The 26,840-nt window shown below is 41.0% G+C and overlaps 1 protein-coding gene across 1 annotated transcript in view; it reads left to right on the forward strand.

Moving 5' to 3' along the window:
* LOC124612800 (motile sperm domain-containing protein 2-like) overlaps nucleotides 1–26,840 on the forward strand; it is an 84,306-nt gene that overhangs the window by 23,431 nt on the left and 34,035 nt on the right. Inside the window, exons 2-7 of the mRNA XM_047141215.1 lie at nucleotides 1,598–1,744; nucleotides 5,384–5,558; nucleotides 6,806–6,969; nucleotides 22,173–22,372; nucleotides 22,707–22,788; nucleotides 22,861–22,973. Of these exons, the coding sequence (XP_046997171.1) occupies nucleotides 1,598–1,744; nucleotides 5,384–5,558; nucleotides 6,806–6,969; nucleotides 22,173–22,372; nucleotides 22,707–22,788; nucleotides 22,861–22,973 (881 nt within the window). The remainder of the gene's footprint in view (nucleotides 1–1,597; nucleotides 1,745–5,383; nucleotides 5,559–6,805; nucleotides 6,970–22,172; nucleotides 22,373–22,706; nucleotides 22,789–22,860; nucleotides 22,974–26,840) is intronic.

Genomic DNA, 26,840 nt, shown 5'->3' on the forward strand with positions numbered 1-26,840 from the left:
CAAAAGGTAAGAGTTAAATTCTAAGACACCTTGCACTGAGAAAAACCTTACCTAAATCTTTTCCACCCATCTATCCTACTTACAAAATACGCCTGGCAATCCTTACATCAGAACGTGAACAGTAAACAAACCATGATGCAGAAAGCCTCTCTTGTAGCATCTGCCACTGGAGTTGCGTGAGCATCTGTGAAACTTTAGTGCTTGCTGAATAAACCTGTAACAAAATGTGCTATTTTTCTTTGGATCTTTCTATCAATTCTATCTGATAATGGCTCTTATACAACAGCATCATCCACAAAAATCCTCGGGAAAGTGGGAGATAGGAAACTCCTTATATGAAAAACACACACACACACACACACACACACACACACACACACACACACACACACACACACACACACCGTATTGTTGAAATGTTGAAAGATTTAGCATTGAAGCACACACTGAGCTGCAGTTACTTTAGTGTTGATGATAAAACAATGTGATCATTTGATCAAGATACTGAATTTGCAAGCACTTAGTTTTTTTTCATATCATGTCAGTATGTAATAGAGAAGATAAGTTGAAGATGGTAAGAAGAATCCAGGTGTAGAAACCAACTTGCAAATTGCATTTATATTATCAGGCATACATTATTATGACAATTGTTGGATGCTGCAGCTGCTTTGTATAAAGTTAGTCATTTAACAGGAATTAGAAAGCTGTCAAATTAACAGTAAGAGTCAGATGTTGTAAAGTGTGAAAACTGAAGCACAAGTGGGGAGACATGTCCCTTTTCGTGAACAATGTTGGTGTACTGCTGTACGCAATAAAGCATAGAGCAAACAAATAACCGGCATTGAGAGCATACATTCCTTTCACAAAAAATGACAGTGACCGTAAATAAGTGGGAAAAAAAGTGTTCTGAACTGAAAAAGTTTCAGTAGGTTATGCTATAGTTTCATAAGTAGTGACAGTTGAGCAAGACTAATTCTCTGATAACCATGTTTGCTGTTGCTTGTATTTTAATGGACTATGTTGCTCTGGTTGATGTAGCTCATCAGCATTTTTAATACACCATATGGTGCAGAGTTAATTCTGTAGGGTAAGGACTATTCCACGTGGCTGCAATTGTAGGGCAATGTAGTACCCTGACAGAAGTCAAACAAATAAAATAATCAAGGCTGAGAGGGTGGACCAAGAGACAGCATTTTCAGATATACTGTGCAATGTCTCAGAAATGACAGGCCCTATAATATGCATTTTGATATTGTTGTTGTACACAGCTCACAGTACTCTCGATATCGCTTCATCTTCCTCTCATGATGTAACGTCAAATATCATTCCTTGTATAATATTTTTCTCAGTGTAGCGACTTAGTTGTGCTGTCTCCCCCTCCCTTTGTTCCTTTATTTTTTAATTGTATTTTTGTCTGCATCCTTGCCCCCTCCACTGTTGCGTCTCCCTCATGCTGTTGTCCCCTTCTTTCCTCATCCCTTTGGCTTGTGCACTTGTGTACTCACTCTAACATGCACACAAATTATTTCGTACACCACGCTATAAATAGAATTTATAATTGTTGATCTCTTTCCACAGTTGCTATTATTTGTTCCAGATGGATTCCATGCTGCAGATATTTCTCGTGTGAAGAATTCAGATGATTGGCTCAGGCGATTCATTGTACACAATGATAATAATGAAAATGCTGCTTTTGACATGTTGTGGGACACTTGTGACTGGAGAAAGAAGTATGGGACTAATGGTAAGTGAATTAGGCATTGTGTACTTCAAATACCTTTTGTTGCTTCCAGTGTGTTGTTTAGATACTGTTAGACTGACGTAGTTGCATGTCAAGTCTGAATGCACTTTGAGGTGGTGGATTCAAATTATGTGACTTACTCTGTTCTTACATTGCCTAGACGTACAACGTGATTGTTCATTTTGTTGGTGATAATTCATAATTGATATACTCAGAGTTATGAAGCAGGTAGTAAATGAGGGAATCTACATTTTTAATAGTATTGACAATTGAATAACGCATAAAGTTACACTCACATGCACACTTTACCTTGCCCCGCTTAATTTTTCCAGCATTGCACAGCAACAGTTATATAATGGATAAAAGAGAAGAGGATATAGATAAATATGAGGTTGGAGATAAGAATTTGACAAACCTCTGGAAGACTTAAGTGGAAGCAATGCACCTGAGGTAGACAACATGCCCTCAGAATTAATGAGATCCTTCAGAAAGCCAGCCATGACAAAATTATTCCACCTGATGTGCAAATTGTACGAGACTTTAAAAAGACTGTAATATTTCAAATATAAAAGAAGGCATGTGTTGACAGGTGTTAATATTACTGAACCATCAGTTTATTAAGTTGTAGTTGCAAAATACAGAGACACTTTTTACAGAACAATGGAAAAGCTGGCAGAAGCCAACCTTGGAGAATCAGTTTGGATTCTGGAGAAGTACAGGAATATGAGGCAATACTGAACCTAAGAATCATCATAAAAGATAGGGCGAATAAAGGAAAGCCCATGTTTATAGCATTGGTAGATTTAGAGAAATGTTTCAACAGTGTTGACTACCATATGCTTTGAAATTTTGAAGATAGCAGGGATCTAATACAGAGAGCAAAAGATAATTTACAACTTGCATAGAAACCAGACCCCCAGTAATAAGATTCAGAGGGCATTACAGATGTGGCTAAATGCAGAGTCTCTAAAGACAGGTATGATTGTGTGCGAGTCCTGTTTTGACAGTTAGGGGGCATACCAGAGTGAGTGCCACAGGGCACATCGATAACCAGAATGTGGTGGCGAGTATTCCACTTCTTAGCATGTAGTAGATGATCTTGGACAGTGCCATTGGTGGAAACGAGAGCCCGCAAAGTAACACGGCTGACAGGAGGACAGCAGGTAGCAAAGGTGCATTACTGACAAGGGGTAGTGGGACTTGGAAAACCAAGGGCACTTGACAGTAGGAAGACATGTGGGAACTCAGTAACTGAAATATTCATTTCATGGACATACAGTCAATAAAAACTGAACCAATATAACTCAAAATTGAGGAAGTGTGCAAATTGGAGATGAGAATGTACATTGAAATATGCTCTGGATGCGACCAATAATTTTTAAATTATTCAAGATGCAACTTTCGTAAAGAGCAGTGAATTTTCAAAATAATACCTAAATGTCTTGAGCAGTTTTCATGACTAAAGTGTCTACATATAGTCCTTGAGCTGTATTGAAACATGCTAACAGAACATTTATACTTGTAATACATTTTGAATTAGGAATCAGAAGCTGGAATGTGCATTCGAGATGTGAAACCTGGTTTTCACATCAAATAACTAGTAAATTGATGGAAGTAGCAACAGTATAATAGAGTAGACGAAGATGTTTTTCTATATTTGTCCAGAATTCATTATGTTTCTGATTGATTAACTGTAAATTAACACACAGAAACTATCATACTGATTGAAGTGTAAAAATTTCAAAAACTAAGAGTATCAGCAAAAAAATGTAAGGACATCATTGAAAAGCTGCTATAATTCTGTTCCAGACTATAATTCTGTTCCAGACTGGTGTGCTGTATGTGAACAAGATGTAAGAAAAATGTAATGTGTGTTTGAGAATTTGCACATGACAGAGCAAAATCTATTAAAGGACAGCCTCCAAAACATTGTGATTTAGAGTGCTAGCGCTGAACTTGTTATTTTCACCAGTTACCTGAGGAACTTTAACACTTGAATAAAAGTTCACAAGAACAATGCATCAGGCCCAAATTGAATCCTTATTGGATTCTATACTGATTTCGGAGCTTCATTAGACGCTATTTTAACTATAATCTGTTGTAGATCCTGTGAACAAAAAACCATGTCCAGTAATTGGAAGATAGTACGGGTCACACCTATTTACAGGAAGGGTAGTAAAAGTGATCCACAAAGCTATCATCTGATATCCTTGACATTTATTTGCTGTAGCATCTTGTAACATGTTTTGAGATTAAACATAATGAGGTATCTTGAACAGTGACTTCCTCCATGCCAGCCAGCATGGATTCCGAAAACATCAGTCATGTGAACCCCAACTCTCACTTTTCTCACGTGATATACTGAAAGCTTTGGTCAAGGCAACAGGCAGATGCAGTATTTCTTGATTTCCAAAAAGCATTTGACTACTCAGTACTACATCTACGCTTATTATCAAAAGTTCGATCACACAGGTTGTGAAGATAAATTTTTGACTGGATTGAGGATTTTTTTAGTAGGGAGGACACAGCATTTTATCTAGGATGGAGAGTCATTGACCGATGTAGACGTAACTTCTTGCGTGCCCCAGGGAAGTGTGTTGCGACCCTTGCTGCTTATTTGTATAGTAATGCTCTTGCAGACAATATTAATAGTAGCCGAAGACTTTATGCAGATGATGTAGTTGTCTGTAGTGAAGTACTGTCTGAAGGAAGCTGCATAAATATTCAGTCAAGTCTTGATGAGACTTCAAAGTGGTGCAAAGATTGGCAGCTTGCTTTAAATATTCAAAAATGTAAAATTTTGCACTTCACAAAACGAAAAAGTAGTAGTATCCTATACTTGTAATATCAGTAAGTCACTGCCGGAATCCGGCAACTCATACAAATACCTGGATGTAACACTTACAGTGATATGATATGGAATGATCACATAGACTGTCAGGAGAAAGCAGGTGGTAGGCTTTGATTTATTGGGAGAATACTGTGGAAGTGTGTCTACAAAGTAGATCGCTTTCAAATCACCTGTTTGATTGGTTCTAGAATATTGCTCAAGTGTGTGGAACCCATATCAAAATGAATAACAGGGTATATTGAAAATATACAGAGAAGGGAGCATGAATGATTACAGGTTTGTTTGGTCCATAGGAGAGTGCCATGGATATGCTGAAGAAATTGAACTGACACTCTTGAAAACAGATGCAAACTATCCTGAGAAATCCTAGTTACAAAGCTTCAAGAAACATCATTAAATGATGGCTCTAGGAGTATACTGCAACTCCCCTCCTCCCACCCTCCGCTACGTATTGCTCACATAGCAATTGTAAGGACAGTTTAGATTAATTATAGCACGCACAGAGGCATTTAATCAATCATTTTTCCCATGCTCCATATGTAAATGGAAGGGGAAGAAACCATAACTGGTACAGTTGGATGTACCCTTGTGTGTGGACAGCATTTATTGAGCAGTATTATTCATGTGCAACATATTAAGGTTTTGTGATTATTTATTAAAATTTGCACATACAGGTGTATCTGTGATCATTATCCACTCTGTACTAAAACAGGTTTTGTATCTACAGTTTTAAAATAAGTCTCACTACTAAAGAAAATCTGTGTTTGAATTGGAGCAATTGTGTTTTATAGATATTGCTGACATTGTTAAAAGAGACTACCTGGAATGTGGGTTTGTATACACTCATGGAACAGATGTTGATGGAAGATCCCTTCTAATCTTCAACTGCAAGAAACATGTTAAGGGCCAGGGAGACAATGAAGAATTAAAAAAATGTGTTGTCTATTGGATGGAAAGGCTCCAGAGGTAGGGACAGCAAACATACTTCCGTAAAATACAGTTTTGTGTTTGAAAAAATGTATTTCAGTAAAAACACACACACACACACACACACACACACACACACACACACACACACACCCCTTGCAAAGAAAATTTATTCTGTGGTATTTTCTAGATGTCTCTTTTTTTCATTCTTCTAAATGTAGTTGCTTTGCTAAATTACACTGATCACTCGGCCCAGATATTAAGCTGGATAACTTGCTGACTAGTTTTCTTAAAAAGCTATCTTTGGTATTTTTTTATAGATTTACAGGCCATGAATGCACTTAACATTACACCCTTCTATAAATCCAGAATGAATCAGTCAGTCTACAGCAGAAAATGTGCTATTTTTTAAACTTCATGGAAGATTTAAACTTTGTGCCAGACTGTTACTCTAACTCTATTTTTTGCCTTTTTTGGGTAATGTTTGTACATTGCCTGTGAAAGGAAAGATACCGAATTCAAGTGCCGGTATGGCAGACAGTTCTAATACGGTAGGCAGTTATTTGTATTTATGTTCCTCACGTTTTCTTTCCTATAGTTAATGAAGAGTGATAAGAGTAAATAGAAATTGTTTTATTGTAAATGAAATTGTACTAGAAATTTCTAAAATGTTGTCATTTTGGTGTGAATACCTAAAGACAAGGAAACAAATTTGACAAGTTCTATAGAATTCAATGGTGACTGGGAAGTAATTAGACACTTCAATATGGCTATTATACACACAACTTAAAATGTGAATGAAACTGTGGAAGACTGTTCATGGACATGAAAGCCACTGACAATGACTTCACCTCATTTTTTCCTATTATAATTCCTCCTGTTGGCTGAAACATTGTATTGGCTATTTCCAAATAAAGTTGTGGCATACATAACAAACATCAGAAGACTCAAAGCCGTTTTCAGCAGGTAAACGCTATTACTTTCAGTGCTTAGAACCCTAACATGACCAAAATAGACATACAGTCTGCTTAAGATAAGAACTTACATTGATGTAATGAGCTTTGATAATTTGTAATGCCCATTGTTGAATGTAAGATTATCAGAGTGCTTTAGGTTATCTCTTCTGAAGTGTAATGGGATTTGTTTTTTTTTCCTCCTTACCAAATGTGTTGATAATCAAAATTAAATGTGGTGATGATTCCGTAAAACTTTTTCATATGTTGTTTGTCAGTACAATTGGTATTGGGTGAGATTGCTTCCATAATATCGTATGTATTTTGTTGCAGGCTTGATAAAGGAAAACCTATAAGTGTGTTTTTCGATATGACCGAGACGGGTTTATCGAACTTGGATATGGATCTTGTAAAGTACATTATCATGCTCTTTAAATCTTACTACCCAGAATTCCTCAATTACATCATTGTATTTGAAATGCCATGGATTTTAAATGGTAAGAAAACCAGTTTTGTGCTATAGTGCAGTCAATGAACACAAGAGATGCCTAAATAGGGGAAAAATTGGTGTAGTCATAAATGTTTGTACAGTGGTAGGAGGGGGGTGCCATGAATGACATACTAAAAGACCTGACTGTTGGAGAGTGAATGTGGAAGTGCTGGGTCATTTGAATGTCGCTTGTTTTGTTTTACTTGAAAACCGTGGCTTTTAGTGAAAGTGTTTCCCTGTATGAAATTAAACTAGCCTATGTTAACTTTTCTACAAAAAAAATTCTGTTCAGCTTTTCTCAAGGACAAATTTGTGTTGCAGAGGATGGACAAATTGTAGATAGTTAAAAATAGTGTTTTCATGTATAAAATTAATGTTTTTTGTTAAACAAAGTGGGCCAAGAACAAATATTAAATAAGTGTACCACTTTTACATGGCATATTAAGGGGTCCATTGAGTTTTGGGTTTTTAACTGGCAGTAAAGGGGGATGTAGAAGCAATAGGGAAGGCAGGTTGAAGGATTGTGGTGGTGCCTCCCTTCCTTAATAGGTCTGCAAACAGAACAACAATCAAGTAGATTCTCTCTCACACTCAATCTCACCCCCTGTTTCTCCCCCCTCCCCCCACCTTTCTCCCCCCACCTTTCTCCCCCCACCTTTCTCCCCCCCACCTTTCTCCCCCCACCTGTCTCCCCCCACCTGTCTCCCCCCACCTGTCTCCCCCACCTGTCTCCCCCCACCTGTCTCCCCACCACCTTTCTCCCCACCACCTTTCTCCCCACCACCTTTCTCCCCCCTCACCTTTCTCCCCCCCTCACCTTTCTCCCCCCCTCACCTTTCTCCCCCCCTCACCTTTCTCCCCCCCTCACCTTTCTCCCCCCCTCACCTTTCTCCCCCCCTCACCTTTCTCCCCCCCCTCACCTTTCTCCCCCCCTCACCTTTCTCCCCCCCTCACCTTTCTCCCCCCCTCACCTTTCTCCCCCCCCTCACCTTTCTCCCCCCCTCCCTTCTCCCCCCCTCACCTTTCTCCCCCCCTCACCTTTCTCCCCCCCTCACCTTTCTCCCCCCCTCACCTTCTCCCCCCCCTCACCTTTCTCCCCCCCCTCACCTTTCTCCCCCCCCTCACCTTTCTCCCCCCCTCACCTTTCTCCCCCCCCTCACCTTTCTCCCCCCCCTCACCTTTCTCCCCCCCCTCACCTTTCTCCCCCCCCTCACCTTTCTCCCCCCTCACCTTTCTCCCCCCCCTCACCTTTCTCCCCCCCTCACCTTTCTCCCCCCCTCACCTTTCTCCCCCCCCTCACCTTTCTCCCCCCCTCACCTTTCTCCCCCCCTCACCTTTCTCCCCCCCTCACCTTTCTCCCCCCCTCACCTTTCTCCCCCCCTCACCTTTCTCCCCCCCTCACCTTTCTCCCCCCCTCACCTTTCTCCCCCCCTCACCTTTCTCCCCCCCCTCACCTTTCTCCCCCCCTCACCTTTCTCCCCCCCTCACCTTTCTCCCCCCCTCACCTTTCTCCCCCCCTCACCTTTCTCCCCCCCTCACCTTTCTCCCCCCCTCACCTTTCTCCCCCCCTCACCTTTCTCCCCCCCTCACCTTTCTCCCCCCCTCACCTTTCTCCCCCCCTCACCTTTCTCCCCCCCTCACCTTTCTCCCCCCCTCACCTTTCTCCCCCCCTCACCTTTCTCCCCCCCTCACCTTTCTCCCCCCCTCACCTTTCTCACCCCTCACCTTTCTCCCCCCCCCTCACCCCTCACCTTTCTCCCCCCCCTCACCCCTCACCTTTCTCCCCCCCTCACCCCTCACCTTTCTCCCCCCCCCTCACCCCTCACCTTTCTCCCCCCCCTCACCCCTCACCTTTCTCCCCCCCCTCACCCCTCACCTTTCTCCCCCCCTCACCCCTCACCTTTCTCCCCCCCTCACCCCTCACCTTTCTCCCTCCCCTCACCCCCTCACCTTTCTCCCTCCCCCCTCCCCCCTCACCTTTCTCCCTCCCCCCTCCCCCCTCACCTTTCTCCCTCCCCCCTCCCCCTCACCTTTCTCCCTCCCCCCTCCCCCTCACCTTTCTCCCTCCCCCCTCCCCCTCACCTTTCTCCCTCCCCCCTCCCCCTCACCTTTCTCCCTCCCCCCTCCCCCTCACCTTTCTCCCTCCCCCCTCCCCCCTCACCTTTCTCCCTCCCCCCTCCCCCTCACCTTTCTCCCCTCCCCCCCTACTCCCTCCCCCCTCCCCCTTCTCCCTCCCCCTCCCCCCTCCCCCCTCCCCTTTCTCCCTCCCCCCTCACCCCTCACCTTTCTCCCTCCCACCTCCCCCCTCACCATTCCCCCTCCCCCCTCACCTTTCTCCCTCCCACCTCACCTTTCTCCCTCCCACCTCCCCCCTCACCATTCTCCCTCCCTCCTCCCCCTCACCTTTCTCCCTCCCCCCTCACCTTTCTCCCTCCCTCCTCACCTTTCTCCCTCCCCCCTCCCCCCCTCACCTTTCTCCCTCCCCCCTCACCTTTCTCCCTCCCTCCTCCCCCTCACCTTTCTCCCTCCCCCCTCCCCCCTCACCTTTCTCCCTCCCCCCTCCCCCTCACCTTTCTCCCTCCCACCTCCCCCCTCACCATTCCCCCTCCCCCCTCACCTTTCTCCCTCCCACCTCCCCCTCACCATTCCCCCTCCCCCCTCACCTTTCTCCCTCACCTTTCTCCCTCACCCTTCTCCCTCACCTTTCTCCCTCCACCCTTCTCCCTCACCTTTCTCCCTCCCCCTCCCCCCTCACCTTTCTCCCTCCCCCTCCCCCCTCACCTTTCTCCCTCCCCCCCTCCCCCCTCACCTTTCTCCCTCCCCCCTCCCCCCACCTTTCTCCCTCCCCCCTCCCCCCCCACCTTTCTCCCTCCCCCCTCCCCCCTCACCATTCCCCCTCCCCCCTCACCTTTCTCCCTCCCACCTCCCCCCTCACCATTCTCCCTCCCCCCTCCCCCCTCACCTTTCTCCCTCCCCCCTCACCTTTCTCCCTCCCTCCTCCCCCTCACCTTTCTCCCTCCCCCCTCACCTTTCTCCCTCCCCCCTCCCCCCTCACCTTTCTCCCTCCCCCCTCCCCCTCACCTTTCTCCCTCCCACCTCCCCCCTCACCATTCCCCCTCCCCCCTCACCTTTCTCCCTCCCACCTCCCCCTCACCTTTCTCCCTCACCCCTCACCTTTCTCCCTCACCTTTCTCCCTCACCCTTCTCCCTCACCTTTCTCCCTCCACCCTTCTCCCTCACCTTTCTCCCTCCCCCTCCCCCCTCACCTTTCTCCCTCCCCCTCCCCCCTCACCTTTCTCCCTCCCCCTCCCCCCTCACCTTTCTCCCTCCCCCTCCCCCCCTCACCTTTCTCCCTCCCCCTCCCCCCTCACCTTTCTCCCTCCCCCCTCCCCCCTCACCTTTCTCCCTCCCCCCTCCCCCTCACCTTTCTCCCTCCCCCCTCCCCCCACCTTTCTCCCTCCCCCCCACCTTTCTCCCTCCCCCCTCCCCCTCCCCCCCCACCTTTCTCCCTCCCCCCTCCCCCTCCCCCCTCACCTTTCTCCCTCCCCCTCCCCCCTCACCTTTCTCCCTCCCCCCCTCCCCCTCCCCCCTCCCCCCTCACCTTTCTCCCTCCCCCCTCCCCCTCCCCCCTCACCTTTCTCCCTCCCCCCTCCCCCCTCCCCCCTCACCTTTCTCCCTCCCCCCTCCCCCTCACCTTTCTCCCTCCCCCCCCTCTCTCTCTCTCTCTCTCTGTGTGTCTCTGTCTCTGTCTCTCTCCCTTCCTGTGTCAAATGAAGCAATTACAGGATGTTTCACAATGATACAGTGGCCCTTCTGCAGTGTGCTTTTATTAATCACTTGCTGAGTGGTCTATAGACATTCCCTGGGGGTGTTTTTGTATTCCACAAACTGTGTTAGCACTCGTGGAATACAGATATGAATTACTGATACTACTAAAGCAAGAAATGCACATGGGCAGATTCTACACAAATTGGTGCATGCTGTTCTACACTGTTAGAGGGGAAAATGTATCTCAGCCATTCTGTATGGCAGTTACAGCATTCTTCCAGGAAAGGTGACTTCCCTCAACATGATTGCTTTTCGTTTCTTAGTTTACAGACTGACTGTACCTTCCCAGCATTTCCTGTCCAGTTGTCTTACATGAATAGACAAAATAACTTCATTGAGCTTATGTTTATGTAGTAGAGTTATTTTCAGTGTGTTAAGGGAGTACTTATTTTCAGCTGTTACATCAGCTTATAACTGTTTCTATAAACAGTGGCTGATAAGTGTTCAGTTTGTAAATGTGATGTTGTCAGTGATTATTGGTGACAAAGGGACTGGATTTGTAAATGTGGCACCTTTCTGTTGTCTTGTCATTGTATTGTAAAGTTGTGTAACATAATTGTAGTCACATAGTGGGGAATTAATGAGTGACCAGGAAGTTACTGAACTGTTGACTGTGTTAGTGGCAGACAGCATAATTTCTTCTGTTCAGGAATTGCTGCTGTTTGTACAGTGGGCTGCACTGAGTGAAGCCATTTATCACACATCTACAGTATATCTTCCAAGATATGTTGGGGGATCTGATGCTGAGGTAATGCATCATAGTGAAAAACACCCTGTAGTTGATTCTTGTGACGTAGTGGGGACTCACTTGCTCGTTCTTCATTTTGCAGATCTGTGGAGGACAGTAGTGAATGGCCACAGTCCAGAAACCTGCCTTCCCTCACTCTCTTCTGTGCCTCTCCCCCCCCCCCCCTCCCATTTCCCTACCCACTGCCACCTGTCATGTCCCCAGAACACAGCTTACCCCTTCAAACAGCTCTACTCCACTTAGATGTGGTGCACATTTAATATTTGTTCTCAAGCTACTTTATGTAAAAGTAACACCCTTGTATCTCAGAAATAAAACTTTTATTTCATTAATAAGTAGAAAACCTTGTACCTCTACTATTAGTAAGCCAATGAGGGGCAATGACCTACATGCTGTACTCCAGTGAGGAAGAAAAGAAACCACATACATTTTAGGCAACCATATTAAATGAGAAAACCAAGCATAACTTTGGGGAAATAGGTTTTCATAATAAGCTGATTATGAACATTTTTGTAGCATTAAAACACTATTTTAATAGTTGTGATTTTTCCATACCCTGCACTTCAGAGACTTAGTCCTAGAGAAAAACTGAATAGGATCTTTTTTTATGAAATTTAATGGGAAACATTTTTGCTAGAAGGCATGGATTCTTACTTATTCAAGAAAAACATAAAAGTGACCTTTAAATGATCCATTGCTTATACCCCACCTGTCATGTTTCTTATTGTGTTGTTTGTGGCCCTCCCTCCTATCAATTTACAAATACATTTATTTCCCTCTGTTGATTGGACTACTTTAAAATAATGGTTATTTATTTAAAGATTAAATTTGATTGGAAGTCATCTTTGGAGTAAAAGAAAATAGTTTTTGTGTTAGAAGGAGCATAGGATTCAGTCCAGGCTCATTAAGTTCTGGCAATGATGAGAGTGTTTACTTTAATCTACGTTCTTAAAAATGAGGCAAATAAGACATTGTGAGGTTAACAACTAAACCCCAAATCTTCGTTGCCCACATTCAGGAAAAGATGCAGAATGGGCCTCTTTTGTTTGAGGCAAAAGTCTCCACTCGGTCCACTTCTTGTCTTGACTCCGGGTATTATTTGCACTGTAACTGTTGTGATTATGTACCAGTGCAGATGACCCCATTGCAGTGAGACATCTTGCAACCTACCTACAACTTGTGCCAACAGCCAGGGTAAGCACCCCTTACCCTCAAAAGTGTTCCCTGTCTATAAAATGCAGCAGAATGTAATAATAGAAAACACTTAATCAGTTGTTGCTGTAAATAAAATTCTTTTGGGTTTGAGGCCGCATTGTCGTCTGTAAAATTCCTAGGTTTTGGCGAGTGTTGCAAGGTGCCTTTCTCAGGGTGTATTAGCAATACTACCTTACCCTCAAACATTATTGTGCCTACTGTATAAACCATGCCAACCCTAAGAACACACCAGGAGAGATGTATATGTTCATTCACATGGATGTTTCTACCATATGGTTGCCTCTTCACACAGTGTTAAAAGCAGGTAACCATTGATATCATCCTCTGTAATATTTCCCTTCTTCCAGACAGAGCAGACACACATCCCAAAATAAAGTTAATGCAAGAATTCCTCCACCTATCCTTCTGCTTAGAGACTTCAACAAGTATATTCCCCTGTGGGATAGTATCATCAGATGGGAAAGGATTTGGATTTCAAACTGTGTTATCTCAACTACTAGATAGCAACCTGTTTTGGTCCAGCTGGTGGCACATCTCAGCCTTGATCCTTAAAATTTACTCTTTCAATCTTGTTACATTGCTGTGATAGCACACACAGTCAGTGACAACTTTACAGTAGTCCTGTCACTTCCATGTTATTCATCAGACTGGCTGCCAAGCTGGGCACGTCTCTTACTAAATGGTAGTATCTCCGCTGACCCATCTGTTCTTAACCAAATACTTCAGAACCTATTTTGTGGCGGCATCAGTATCTACTTCTTAGTGTGCTACCTTCTAAGAAAATACAGAGCAGGTGAAAGGTGAGTGAATGAAAATTGATGCCCTAGACTCATCTCTCAGGACAGCCCTAGGTCCTGATTGTATTCAGTCTGTGGGTAATTCACACATATGTGGCATTCTATAAGCCCCATGTGCTCCCTCCTCCTGGTTATGCCAAATGGTGAGCATCTCAGGGAGCCAAATCTTCATTGAATGGGTGCAGGTTTGATGATTATGGATTTCCTGAGCAGGAAACTGCTGAGTGCCACCAGTCTTCTGTAATCATAAGCACTGAGCATGCTTCTGTGACCAATGTGCAGTGCAGTGGTGGAATGTTGTGTGTCACAGGGACTGAGAATCTTGGCTGAAACACCCAGATCAAGAGGATGGCGAAAACTTCAACAGAAATCCCTCAGTCTCAAAGTGTGCTGCATGCTGGTGAGATGTTTGAATGTTGAATTGGAACAGTCATTAGCAGCAACCTCTTTCCACACCTCAGTTGTATAGTGCTTATCCAGGCAAGCAGGGCACTGTCTGGGAGGCCCTTGTATCCCCTGCTGTTTGTGGGAAAACCTGGCTGATCATTTAGGTACCACGACTCCAAAAACGAGGAGTATACTGCCTGGGAGTATTCACAGCCAGTCTACTAAAAGACTGAGGCAGCTAGTCATCCTGATAATCTGATTGTCTTTAGTAATACAGCTTATGAAGTCATAAACCAGACTGTGTTCCTAGTGATCAAGAGGAAAAGGTGTAGAGAGGCTTGCTAGTAGCTTAAAATCTATTCAACAATTGTGTAATGGTTCCTTACTGGTTGAAGCTAACAGGTCAAAGCAGGTGGAACTTCTGAGGAAGTCAAAAAAAGGGTGACTGTGACCCAGTTGTTGAGATGCGCATTCCCTCAACTTGAGCAATGGTGTGCGTCACAGTGATATTATGGGCATAGATATCTTGGAACTGAAACAAGGATGGTATTCTGGAGTAAGGAAGTGTTGAACAAAGGGTGCGAAGGAATAGTGGAGCAATTGTGAAGACCACCCCTCCCATTATGGACGTAGATGACACTCTTGTAGTTATGCCACTATGCTGTCTGTTGGTTGACAGCATTGAAAGCATGATCAGTACCTCTATCCCTCAAGGCATATCCCATGGCATAGACTGTCATTGGATCAAAATGGACATTGTCTTTCCAGGTGTACTGTCTTCTTCTCTCTTTAATCCATACAAGTGCGCTCATGACTTCACAGTTTAGTGCCCTAAAACACAGTAATCATCATCATCATCATCATCATCATCATCAGATTCATAATCAAATGGTTCAACACTGAAATACGGATCATCAATTGTTGAACTAGCAGTGATGGAACAGTACTATCATTCCAATTGTTATGTGATGGGAAACTTCCAGCTTCCAGTGACTGCACTAGATGGACCAGTCTGGCAAACATGCTATGCAAATAGCTCAATAGGATGGTGGAAGGTTGATTGTGAAATGTACAGGAGGCACAAGGCCTTCTGTCCACCTATTAGTATGGCTTCCAGGAGCTGTGGTCTAAAATAGTTGGAAAGGCAATCTGGAAGGCTTTTTCCAAGTACCTACACCTTATTGTTGTCTTATTAAACTTGAATGAAGCATATGATACTGCCTATTGTCACTGTATCTTGATCGCATTCCAAGGCTGGAGTTTGAGGTGCTTTGTTGATTTTGTCTGCCACTTCTTGCTGTCATTGTTTTGGGGTAGTTGGCACATCTCCCAGCTCCTCACAGGCTAGGAGAATAGTTTCTCATAGGGCTCAGTGTTAGAACTTGCCCGTCTCCTTGACAAGTATCAGTGGACTTGGGACTCCATGTGTCTGGCAGTTACTGCTGCTCTTCAACAAATTTTGCAGGTGGCACAGTTCTGTCTGTGGGCTTAGCTGAACCTTTGTCTCAAGCCCCCCCAAGCGTGGCTTTCAGTTTTCCACAGCCAAAACTTGAGTCACGCATTTTTGTCACTGCTCTATCATCCATTGTAAGGTACTGGAGCAAGGGAGTAAATATCGAATATTAATATATCAAGTTACTCATTACTTAAGAAATCCAGAGTAATAAATGTTTTGAACACCATAGTTCAAGATAACTGTTAATGGCACAGAAACTTAATCTTGATCACAAATGTGAATACAAGCATCTACTTTTTCATATCCTGTGCTTACCACTCTGGTTACTGTCTTAACTGCTAACAATAAACCAATTCAGTCAACATGCTAGTTTCAAAAACCACCCTCCAGCAGAACATTTAATGATTCATACCTCATGTGGTTTTCTACTTATTTGTTCATAGTCCTATCTGCTTGGCACTTGGGCTACTTTTATGCTTCCTACAAATCATTTTTCACTCAGTGCTCCAGCAGCATCTCCGCTCACCACACTGCCCTCCACTTGAATCCACATAAACCAAAAGCCCCCTAAACGACAAAGAAACCTTAAATTCCCTCACTAAATCTTTCTTCAAATTTAACAGATATGGAAAACAAAAAAGTAAACAAAAAGAAAAACGTGTGTCATTAAAATTTGGATCTCACAAACTAATGCAATGTTACTGTTTCATCCTGCATTCATATACAATTATTACAAAATTAAGGGGGTGCATGTTTATCATGGCCCCAATAATAAGGGAATAGAGATTTAACTTTTAACCACAACCTGATATGAAAAATTATTTCAATAATAATTCAGTTGTACAAATATGCAACTCAATTTATTGAACGCATCAGACTAATATATCTTCACAACTGCGTCATATTGAGCTTGAGTCATTGTTAGATTTTTATTTTCACATGCTCTAGATTGAAATTCTAACTTTTGTGTGGCGAAAAAAAGAAGGGAAATTAACAAAACATGAATTGAAATACACTTTACATCATACTATCTCTTCTGTATAGAAGTACTCTTAAGTTTTTGGTGTGGATATAAGTATCTCACGGTACATCGTGGTGAGGTATGTCGCATATGTCATGTCCACAGCGGGAGGTAATTGCTCCCACCTGGTGCTGGCTGCGTGGCTGGCGGAGGAACAAACACCACCTCTCCCTCCTCCCAGACTTTTTGTGCCTGGGCAGTATTTATCTCTGAAATCAGCTCAGCACCAGGCTTGGCGGAGGGGGCAGACTGTTACTCGTCCTTGCTCCCACTGTTGCAGTTAGCTCTCGACGTGCTGAAAACATGAAGTAAATAAAAATCACAGTTGAGCTCCACTAAAAGTTCAACAAATTAACCTACCGTAATGTACTAACTGTAAGTTAGTCTTTGGGGTTCCCTATTCACTCTGTTACTGTCAGACACGATCCCTTTTGCTCTAGCATCGCTGCTTGAGTGATTCCCTTTCATTGCCAATAACATTTTGAAAATTAATAAAGTCATTTACATCTATTAAGTTTTTATGAAACAAGACTGTCCTGATTGTTACTACAGTGTAACAAGGCATGAAGTCTTTTTCTTTTAGATGGTTGTGAATCTTCTGCCTTTTTAATTAATTGAAACCCTCATCTGCTGACAGGTGTTGTTGGTATACCTTGATGGGGACAGCTGAAAATATGTGCCCGGACCGGGACTCGAACCCGGGATCTGCTTACATGGCAGATGCTCTATCCATCTGAGCCACCGAGGACACAGATGAATAGCACGACTGCAGGGACTTGAGCCGTGCACACTTCCCGTGAGACCCACATTCCCAACTGTCCACAATCTACATACGTAATGTACCTAATAGATATTTGTCCATCCACTCATTACTCGCGCACACTAAGGTGTCAATTCCCGTAAGAGTTCAGGCAACCTGTGCACATTTGCACAGATGAAGGTCAGTGGCTGGGACATCAATGGTACCTGTTCTTTCGAGAGCAGTTACTTTCTTCATACTTCTGCTTTGTGTTTCCCCTTTTATCCTTGCTTCATTCCTCTTTTCATTGTTGTATATTTCCTCTTTTTATGTTCTTTCTCTGCTATTTTGGTCTGTTTACTAGTGTCCACTTTATTTCACTTGTTTTTCTTCTGAGCAGTCTTCTTCAAAGACTGCCACCTCAAAAATTTGCATGGCTGTTTACTGTCACTTCTTTGAGCACGGGTTTCCCTTCTGTCTTCCATTAGCTTTGTTGATACTACGTCAATGTTTTCCTCTTCCATTCAGATGATAGGCCAGCCTTCTTTAAAATTTGTAAAAAACGTGTCAGGGTTTGTCGCACCTTGCAGATCAGATTTGTGAACTGTGATTGTGAGTGACATTCTACTACTGCAGTTCCACTGTGTTCGCTACTTGACACTGTCTCCGTTTCCTTTATTTATTCCTGTTCATCTTCTTTGAATTTGGTTACATTATTGTGCACTGCTTGTATGTTGCTCTTTTCTTTCTAATTTTCTTCCTTATCAAAATATATACTAACTCGGAGTTCTCCACTTACTGCTACAACTTGGTATTGTTTTTGTAGGTCTGCACCCATTTCATAACTTCCAACTTGATTGATAGTTCCCAATTTTTCAAATTTGGCACAAGTCCTTTCGTTAATTAGTTCTTCCAGATCCTTTACTTTTTGCACCCCCAGTGCTTCTTTTTAAGTGTGATACCCATGAATGCATTGGGTAGACTGTATATTTTCGATTCTCTAATAGTCGTGTCTTCCTTTTGTTGACCTCCACACCCTCCTGAACTTGGCATGCTGCTGTATGTAATTTTATGTCCCATTATCTCATCATCATCCACAAAAGTGGCTCATTATACTTGTCCCCTTGTTCTACTTTATTCTCTTGCTGTTCCTTGTTTATCCCCAACAAATTTTTCTTCTGTTTTGGCAGTATTGATTATTTGCAATTGTACTGGTTATAATCTGCAATTGGACTGGTTTAATAATTGCCCCTAATTCACACTACGTCTTCACACATTATTCCACACCCCAAAAATACGATTGTTGCAGTAAAAAATTCAACTGCAGCAGATCCAAGCAAATCTATGACATTGCTTATGATGACATTTACTGTTTTTTCTCAAATTGCTGCGGTTGTGTAGTGTGGCATGCTCTGCAACATTGAACGTTCCTCCCTGGCATTTCCGTAATTTCTTCTGTTGTTCAATCATGTAAATGCAATCTATTCATCCAATTCACTGTTTGTTGAACACTCCATTGTGGCCAGTTGTTTCACTGTGCTGGCTCCTACTCACCACGTGACAGTGGGTATCCTCCTGGCTGTTGTCAGCATGTACTGCCAGTCCTTCCACTATCACTTTCTTGTCAGCTGAACTGTGATGTACATTGTTACAAGACATAAAAATAATTTTCATGTGCCACCTTGTGTAGTGTTCAGAGTGTAGTTGTGTTCTGTGGTCTTGATTGTAATTATTTATGTACTTTGGTCTTGTTTATAGTGGAGTTACATACTCTGGTCTTGATTATATTGAAGTCCCTGGATTTCTTTTGCTTTTATGTGGAAAATTGTCTACTGTACCACTAAACATTACTTCCTTCTGCATTGTTTTCCATCACTGTTACGCACACTGCAAACCACAATGTATTATGCGTAAAACACAGACCACTCTGGCAACATTGTGGCTTGAACTGTGCACAGCTTTTCAACAGACAGTGGCTGACATTTGGAGGACTGTCATCAGTGATTCAGATGTGATATATCAACTGATCTTAATTATGGTCATCTTCTTATATTGGTGTGACCACTACCAGACTTTCAGCATGAAAGCCCACTGGTAAGCTTTGTGCATTGGCAACATCAATAAGCTTCTTTATTTGCATGTTATGGAACATGATGATGATTACATGGATATTAGGTTCAGCAATTTGGTCATGTGCATCCCATTTCTCTATAATAAAGTTTTTCTCCATTTCGTAAACTTTCTTTCTGTTTTTCACTTTGTTTCTGTTTTTCACTTTGTTTCTGTTTTTCACTTTGTTTCTGTTTTTCACTTTGTTTCTGTTTTTCACTTTGTTTCTGTTTTTCACTTTGTTTCTGTTTTTCACTTTGTTTCTGTTTTTCACTTTGTTTCTGTTTTTCACTTTGTTTCTGTTTTTCACTTTGTTTCTGTTTTTCACTTTGTTTCTGTTTTTCACTTTGTTTCTGTTTTTCACTTTGTTTCTGTTTTTCACTTTGTTTCTGTTTTTCACTTTGTTTCTGTTTTTCACTTTGTTTCTGTTTTTCACTTTGTTTCTGTTTTTCACTTTGTTTCTGTTTTTCACTTTGTTTCTGTTTTTCACTTTGTTTCTGTTTTTCACTTTGTTTCTGTTTTTCACTTTGTTTCTGTTTTTCACTTTGTTTCTGTTTTTCACTTTGTTTCTGTTTTTCACTTTGTTTCTGTTTTTCACTTTGTTTCTGTTTTTCACTTTGTTTCTGTTTTTCACTTTGTTTCTGTTTTTCACTTTGTTTCTGTTTTTCACTTTGTTTCTGTTTTTCACTTTGTTTCTGTTTTTCACTTTGTTTCTGTTTTTCACTTTGTTTCTGTTTTTCACTTTGTTTCTGTTTTTCACTTTGTTTCTGTTTTTCACTTTGTTTCTGTTTTTCACTTTGTTTCTGTTTTTCACTTTGTTTCTGTTTTTCACTTTGTTTCTGTTTTTCACTTTGTTTCTGTTTTTCACTTTGTTTCTGTTTTTCACTTTGTTTCTGTTTTTCACTTTGTTTCTGTTTTTCACTTTGTTTCTGTTTTTCACTTTGTTTCTGTTTTTCACTTTGTTTCTGTTTTTCACTTTGTTTCTGTTTTTCACTTTGTTTCTGTTTTTCACTTTGTTTCTGTTTTTCACTTTGTTTCTGTTTTTCACTTTGTTTCTGTTTTTCACTTTGTTTCTGTTTTTCACTTTGTTTCTGTTTTTCACTTTGTTTCTGTTTTTCACTTTGTTTCTGTTTTTCACTTTGTTTCTGTTTTTCACTTTGTTTCTGTTTTTCACTTTGTTTCTGTTTTTCACTTTGTTTCTGTTTTTCACTTTGTTTCTGTTTTTCACTTTGTTTCTGTTTTTCACTTTGTTTCTGTTTTTCACTTTGTTTCTGTTTTTCACTTTGTTTCTGTTTTTCACTTTGTTTCTGTTTTTCACTTTGTTTCTGTTTTTCACTTTGTTTCTGTTTTTCACTTTGTTTCTGTTTTTCACTTTGTTTCTGTTTTTCACTTTGTTTCTGTTTTTCACTTTGTTTCTGTTTTTCACTTTGTTTCTGTTTTTCACTTTGTTTCTGTTTTTCACTTTGTTTCTGTTTTTCACTTTGTTTCTGTTTTTCACTTTGTTTCTGTTTTTCACTTTGTTTCTGTTTTTCACTTTGTTTCTGTTTTTCACTTTGTTTCTGTTTTTCACTTTGTTTCTGTTTTTCACTTTGTTTCTGTTTTTCACTTTGTTTCTGTTTTTCACTTTGTTTCTGTTTTTCACTTTGTTTCTGTTTTTCACTTTGTTTCTGTTTTTCACTTTGTTTCTGTTTTTCACTTTGTTTCTGTTTTTCACTTTGTTTCTGTTTTTCACTTTGTTTCTGTTTTTCACTTTGTTTCTGTTTTTCACTTTGTTTCTGTTTTTCACTTTGTTTCTGTTTTTCACTTTGTTTCTGTTTTTCACTTTGTTTCTGTTTTTCACTTTGTTTCTGTTTTTCACTTTGTTTCTGTTTTTCACTTTGTTTCTGTTTTTCACTTTGTTTCTGTTTTTCACTTTGTTTCTGTTTTTCACTTTGTTTCTGTTTTTCACTTTGTTTCTGTTTTTCACTTTGTTTCTGTTTTTCACTTTGTTTCTGTTTTTCACTTTGTTTCTGTTTTTCACTTTGTTTCTGTTTTTCACTTTGTTTCTGTTTTTCACTTTGTTTCTGTTTTTCACTTTGTTTCTGTTTTTCACTTTGTTTCTGTTTTTCACTTTGTTTCTGTTTTTCACTTTCTGTCCACCATCAATTCTATCTGTGTATTTTATGCATAATTTTCCGTTAAGTTTTATGTATCAGTTAATTTTGGCCCATTCTTAACACTTTCTAATTTCAGTCTTAGCCGTTAGCTCACTGCTAATGCGAAACTTCTTACACATTTTTTACCTACTTTTTTGTGTTTAGATTGCTTTTTTCCTCCCTTCAAGCAGCTATTTTCTTTTGTTTTCTTTCTCGTTCTCGCTTCCCGCGCCCGGGTTCACAGGTTTGATTCCCGGCAGGGTCAGGGATTTTCTCTGCCTCGTGATGACTGGGTGTTGTGTGATGTCCTTAGGTTAGTTAGGTTTAAGTAGTTCTAAGTTCTAGGGGACTGATGACCATAGATGTTAAGTCCCATAGTGCTCAGAGCCATTTGAACCATTTTTTTTCTTTCTCGTACCCAAGTGAATGAAATTTTAAAAAGATCGGGAAACAAGTAAGTGAATATGGCTATTTGGTCGAAGGCAGCATTAACATTAGTTTTTTACATTCCTATTGAATCAAATGTTCCACTATGTTACGTATTCAGAAGTCTGTTATAAGCCAACTCACACAAACCTTAGATATAACCATTTTCTTCACTTTGCGGTCATAAGAAAGTTCCAAATATTGGTGCAGTCATTGTTGAAATTTACTGTGCCTTTACAAGGAAACGTGTAAAAGTTGGATTGGGCATTTCTCTGTATACCCTCTGTAACATTGTTTGTTGCATTAGTAAGTATCAAACAACTAAAAGATAAAAAAAATTCTATTTCAGCTGCTTTTAAGATAATCAAATCTTGGCTGCCAGCAAAAGCAGTTCAAAGTATGAAAACGGTAAACAAAGCATCATTGAAGGATGTTGTTCCACAAGAATGTACCCTGAAAGCTTGGGGTGGCATAGATGATTATGAATTTGTCTTTGTACCTGAGCAAAGGTCTCAACCACATGAGAAGACAGATGAAAATAAAAAGAAGGTAAATAATTTGTGACATTTCATTTATTAGATTTTCTGTATGAGAATCTAGTTTGTACTGTTCCAGTTGACTTAGTCAAATTTTTGTTAAACAAGTTCTTAAAATAACAATTATTCATAGCAAACATAAAGTAGAATGTTCCCAATAGGGAACATTGAAAGATTTGTTTCATTTGTAGTTGTATTTTCAAGTACTTTAACTGATAAATTTGTAATATAGTTCTTTGGTATTAATATGTATTTTCATACAATGTAGCCCTCATTAACACATTTTGTGTAGCAATGTGTTGCACGCAAATTGGTTGACATACTTAACATGCATTTGTTATTTTTAGGTGCATTTTGCTGATGGTTCCCCCACAAATGAAACGTTTTTAAGTGTTGGGGATACACAGCAGAGGGCAGACACTGCAATAAGTAAGTTTTTAATTTTTAATGTCAAATATGGTGATATAGGCATCTATTTTTCATACAATACTTTGTTTTCAGGTTCTGCCCTTGTCATATCACCAGCAGATACCATAAATTTTGCTTTTGATGGAACAGAATTGACAGGAAGTATAACTTTAATGAATACTGACGAAGGAATTATATCATATAAGGTAATGAAATTACTGTTTAAAAATAAGAATCTAGAAGTTATTTTTATTGTTTCTTCAATTAAGTTCAGTGTAACCTGTAATGTCATGGACAACATGCATTGCTAAAGATTTCAGCTTTCTATATCACTTTCCCAATGGTTTTATTGTTTAGAAGCACTGGTTTAAGCAAATTAGCTCTTACATGATTAAGTTTTGAATTTTATGTTCTGTGCAAGACCTTTACAAAATATTTATCTGTTTTATGGGTGTGAGTGGGTGCAATGGTAACTGCAGTGTGATGTTAAAATACAAATGATATTCCTACTTTTGTATATTCTTCTTTTCAGCAACTTATTTAGGCTGTGTTCTCCTCTCCTCAGATAATAATGTAAGCTTATTTACTTCATACGGATTAGGTGCTACAGCTTGTGATTTTCTTTCTTTCTTCTGTCATTTCTTATTAGAATTGAAATATACTGACAAAAACAACAAATTAATGTGCTTTTCAGTAACCTTGGACCCAACAGAGGCAGTCTTATTACTGCACATGCTATAACACACAAAATGTACATTAGAGAATTTTACACTGAAATAAGAGAATGTGTGTTCAAATGTCTACACAGAATAAAAATGTGAAAAGGTACTGATTGCTGTCTTGTAGTGTCATATCATATAACTTTAGATCACAATTAAATATGCTAAATAACAGTATATCAAAGGCATGCATTATCAATGATTGGGCTAATGGTAAGAGTATTAATGGAAAAAATGAAAATTTTTGTGACATTACATAACCCCCTTACTAGCTACGCAATCACAGCTAGCCTGTTTCTTATAACAACTATACTGACAACATATTGATCCAGTAGTTTTTTATACATGGATGAATATCACTTGGCTGTCTCTTCTGACATATTTGTGCTTTTTTACATTATAGTCAATATTTCTACCTATGAACATTTCTTATCCATTGTACAAATACAATGTCTGATTGATTATATGTTATTATTCATCAATTTACACATGGAAAATAAATTCAAATTTCTGTATTTATACAGTTGTTTTCACATACATGAGAGATCACTTCATATTTTATGACTCGGGTATTTCACAAGCGACACTGTGCACAACTAGCGAAGTTCCCCAGCCAATATAACAATATAACTGAATAGTAGATTGTGGTGTTGTGCAGCAGTTCTCTCTCTCCTCCTCTTTTTTTCCTCATGCTCTCTCTCATAGGGCAGGGTCCACTATTTTGACAATGCAGGGTTTACATGGATAACTGTTTGTATTGAACGAAACATTAAGAAACTTTGACTAATGTCGTAATTTCAGTTTGAACACACTGTCCACAAACAAGATTGATCATTTAGCTTTATATACATAAATAGGTTTGTTCCCCTCAGATGCACCAAGAACAGCAAGAAAATTTCTTCAGTAACTGTTTTGCCAAATTAATCTGTGTTAGTAGTTATAATACACAAAGCCCTAGCTAATTTCTCATCAATTAAAAGTCTTATATTGAGCACAAGTGTAACTCAATATTTTTATGCCATGTCACCTTCCCATAGAAAGTATCTATTAGGACATATCTATAAACTAGCCTGAATAGGAAGTCAGTACTTTAACTTACTTAATAGCATCCTTACTGGTTGTGTTACACCCTCAAAGGGATTTGTTAGTTCTTTGTTCCTTTAGTGTACAGTAATTCCTACTTTTGCTTACTGTCCGTCTCTGCTAATGTTTAATCTTCGTTGTGATAATGTCTAGTTACCCATTATTTCTCTACTTCTCTTCTTTAAAAGTTGTATTAAGGACATCCTATTATCCCAAGTAACTTAAAATTGAATTGAATCTTGAACACTACTCCTCAGTCATTTTCTTGCATATGTAGGTGGGCTTCTTACTGATTAGGCCTAACACTTTCTAATGTAGTTGGATAGGTAAAAAAATCTAATCACCAATCGATGGAAGGACGACACACACACACACACACACACACACACACACACACACACACACACACACACACACACACACACACACAGAATTGGGGCAGTCCCTATGACAAAGCAAGCTGGGGTATGAAACTTCCTGGCAGATTAAAAATGTGTGCACCGACCGAGGCTCGAACCCGGGACCTTTACCTTTCGCGGGCAAGTGCTCCACCATCTGAGCTACCGAAGCACGACTCACGCCAGGAAGTTTCATATCAGCGCACACTCCGTTGCAGAGTGAAAATCTCATTCTGGAAACCATCCCCCAGGCTGTGGCTAAGCCATGTCTCCGCAGTATCCTTTCTTTCAGGAGTGCTAGTTCTGCTAGGTTCGCAGGAGAGCTTCTGTAAAGTTTGGAAGGTAGGAGACAAGGTACTGGCAGAAGTAAAGCTATGAGGACGGGGCGTGAGTCGTGCTTGGGTAGCTCAGGTGGTAGAGCACTTGCCCACGAAAGGCAAAGGTCCCGAGTTCGAGTCTCGGTCGGTGCACACAGTTTTAATCTGCCAGGAAGTTTCATATCAGCGCACACTCCGCTGCAGAGTGAAAATCTCATTCAAGCTGGGATATTTCTACTTCCCCTCTTGTTTTGCCTTCTGCCTCCTTAAAATTAATTTTTTCAATTTTAACTGATTACCATTAACATACGTGAATATAATCTGCATTTTCATAAAAGAGAAAGGTCAGCCCACAGTGTTAAAGAATTTAACACCAAATCTAATTTTGTGCATAGTTTATCTAAAAACAAACATGATGTGACTTACCAAACAAATGTGCTGGCAGGTCGATAGACACACAAACACACACAAAATTCAAGCTTTCGCAACCCATGGTTGCTTCTTCATGAAAGAGGGAAGGAGAGGGAAAGATGAAAGGATGTGGGTTTTAAGGGAGAGGGTGAGGAGTCATTCCAATCCTGGGAGCGGAAAGACTTACCTTAGGGGGAAAAAAGGACAGGTACACACACACACACACACACACACACACACACACACACACACACCCATCCGCATGGGTTTTAAGGGAGAGGGTAAGGAGTCATTCCAATCCCGGGATTGGAATGACTCCTTACCCTCTCCCTTAAAACCCACTTCCTTTCGTCTTCCCCTCTCCTTCCCTCTTTCCTGATGAGGCAACAGTTTGTTGCGAAAGCTTGAATTTTGTGTGTATGTTTGTGTTTGTTTGTGTGTCTATTGACCTGCCAGCACTTTCGTTCGGTAAGTCACCTCATCTTTGTTTTTATATATAATTTTTCCCACGTGGAATGTTTCCCTCTATTATATATATATACACTGAAGAGCCAAAGAAACTGGTGCACCTGCCCAATATCGTGTAAGGCCCCCGTGATCACGTAGATGGGCTGTAACAGGACATGGTATGGACTTGACTAATGCCTGAAGTAGTGCTGGAGGGAACTGACACCATGAATTTTGCAGGGCTGTCCATAAATCCGTAAGAGCACGAGGGGGTGGAGGTCTCTTCTGAACAGCACATTGCAAGGCATCCCAGATTCACTCAATTATATTAATGTCTGGGAAGTTTGGTGGTCATCGGAAGTGTTTAAGCTCAGAAAAGTGTTCCTGGAGCTACTCTGTAGCAATTCTGGAAGTGTGGGGTGTTGCATTGTCTTGCTGGAATTGCCCATGTCCGTTGGAATGCACAATGGGCATGAAAGTGATCAGACAAGATGCTTATGTATGTGTCACCTGTCAATCGTATCTAGACGTACCAGGAGTCCCATATCACTCCCAACTGCACATGCCTTACCTCATCACAGAGCCTCCACCAGGTTGAACAGTCCCCTTCTGACATTCAGGATCCATGGATTCATGAGGTTGTCTCCATACCCGTACACATCCGTCCGCTCAATACAATTTGAGACAAGACTCATCCG

This window comes from Schistocerca americana, chromosome 4, assembly GCF_021461395.2.
Source record: "Schistocerca americana isolate TAMUIC-IGC-003095 chromosome 4, iqSchAmer2.1, whole genome shotgun sequence".
NCBI lineage: Eukaryota > Metazoa > Arthropoda > Insecta > Orthoptera > Acrididae > Schistocerca > Schistocerca americana.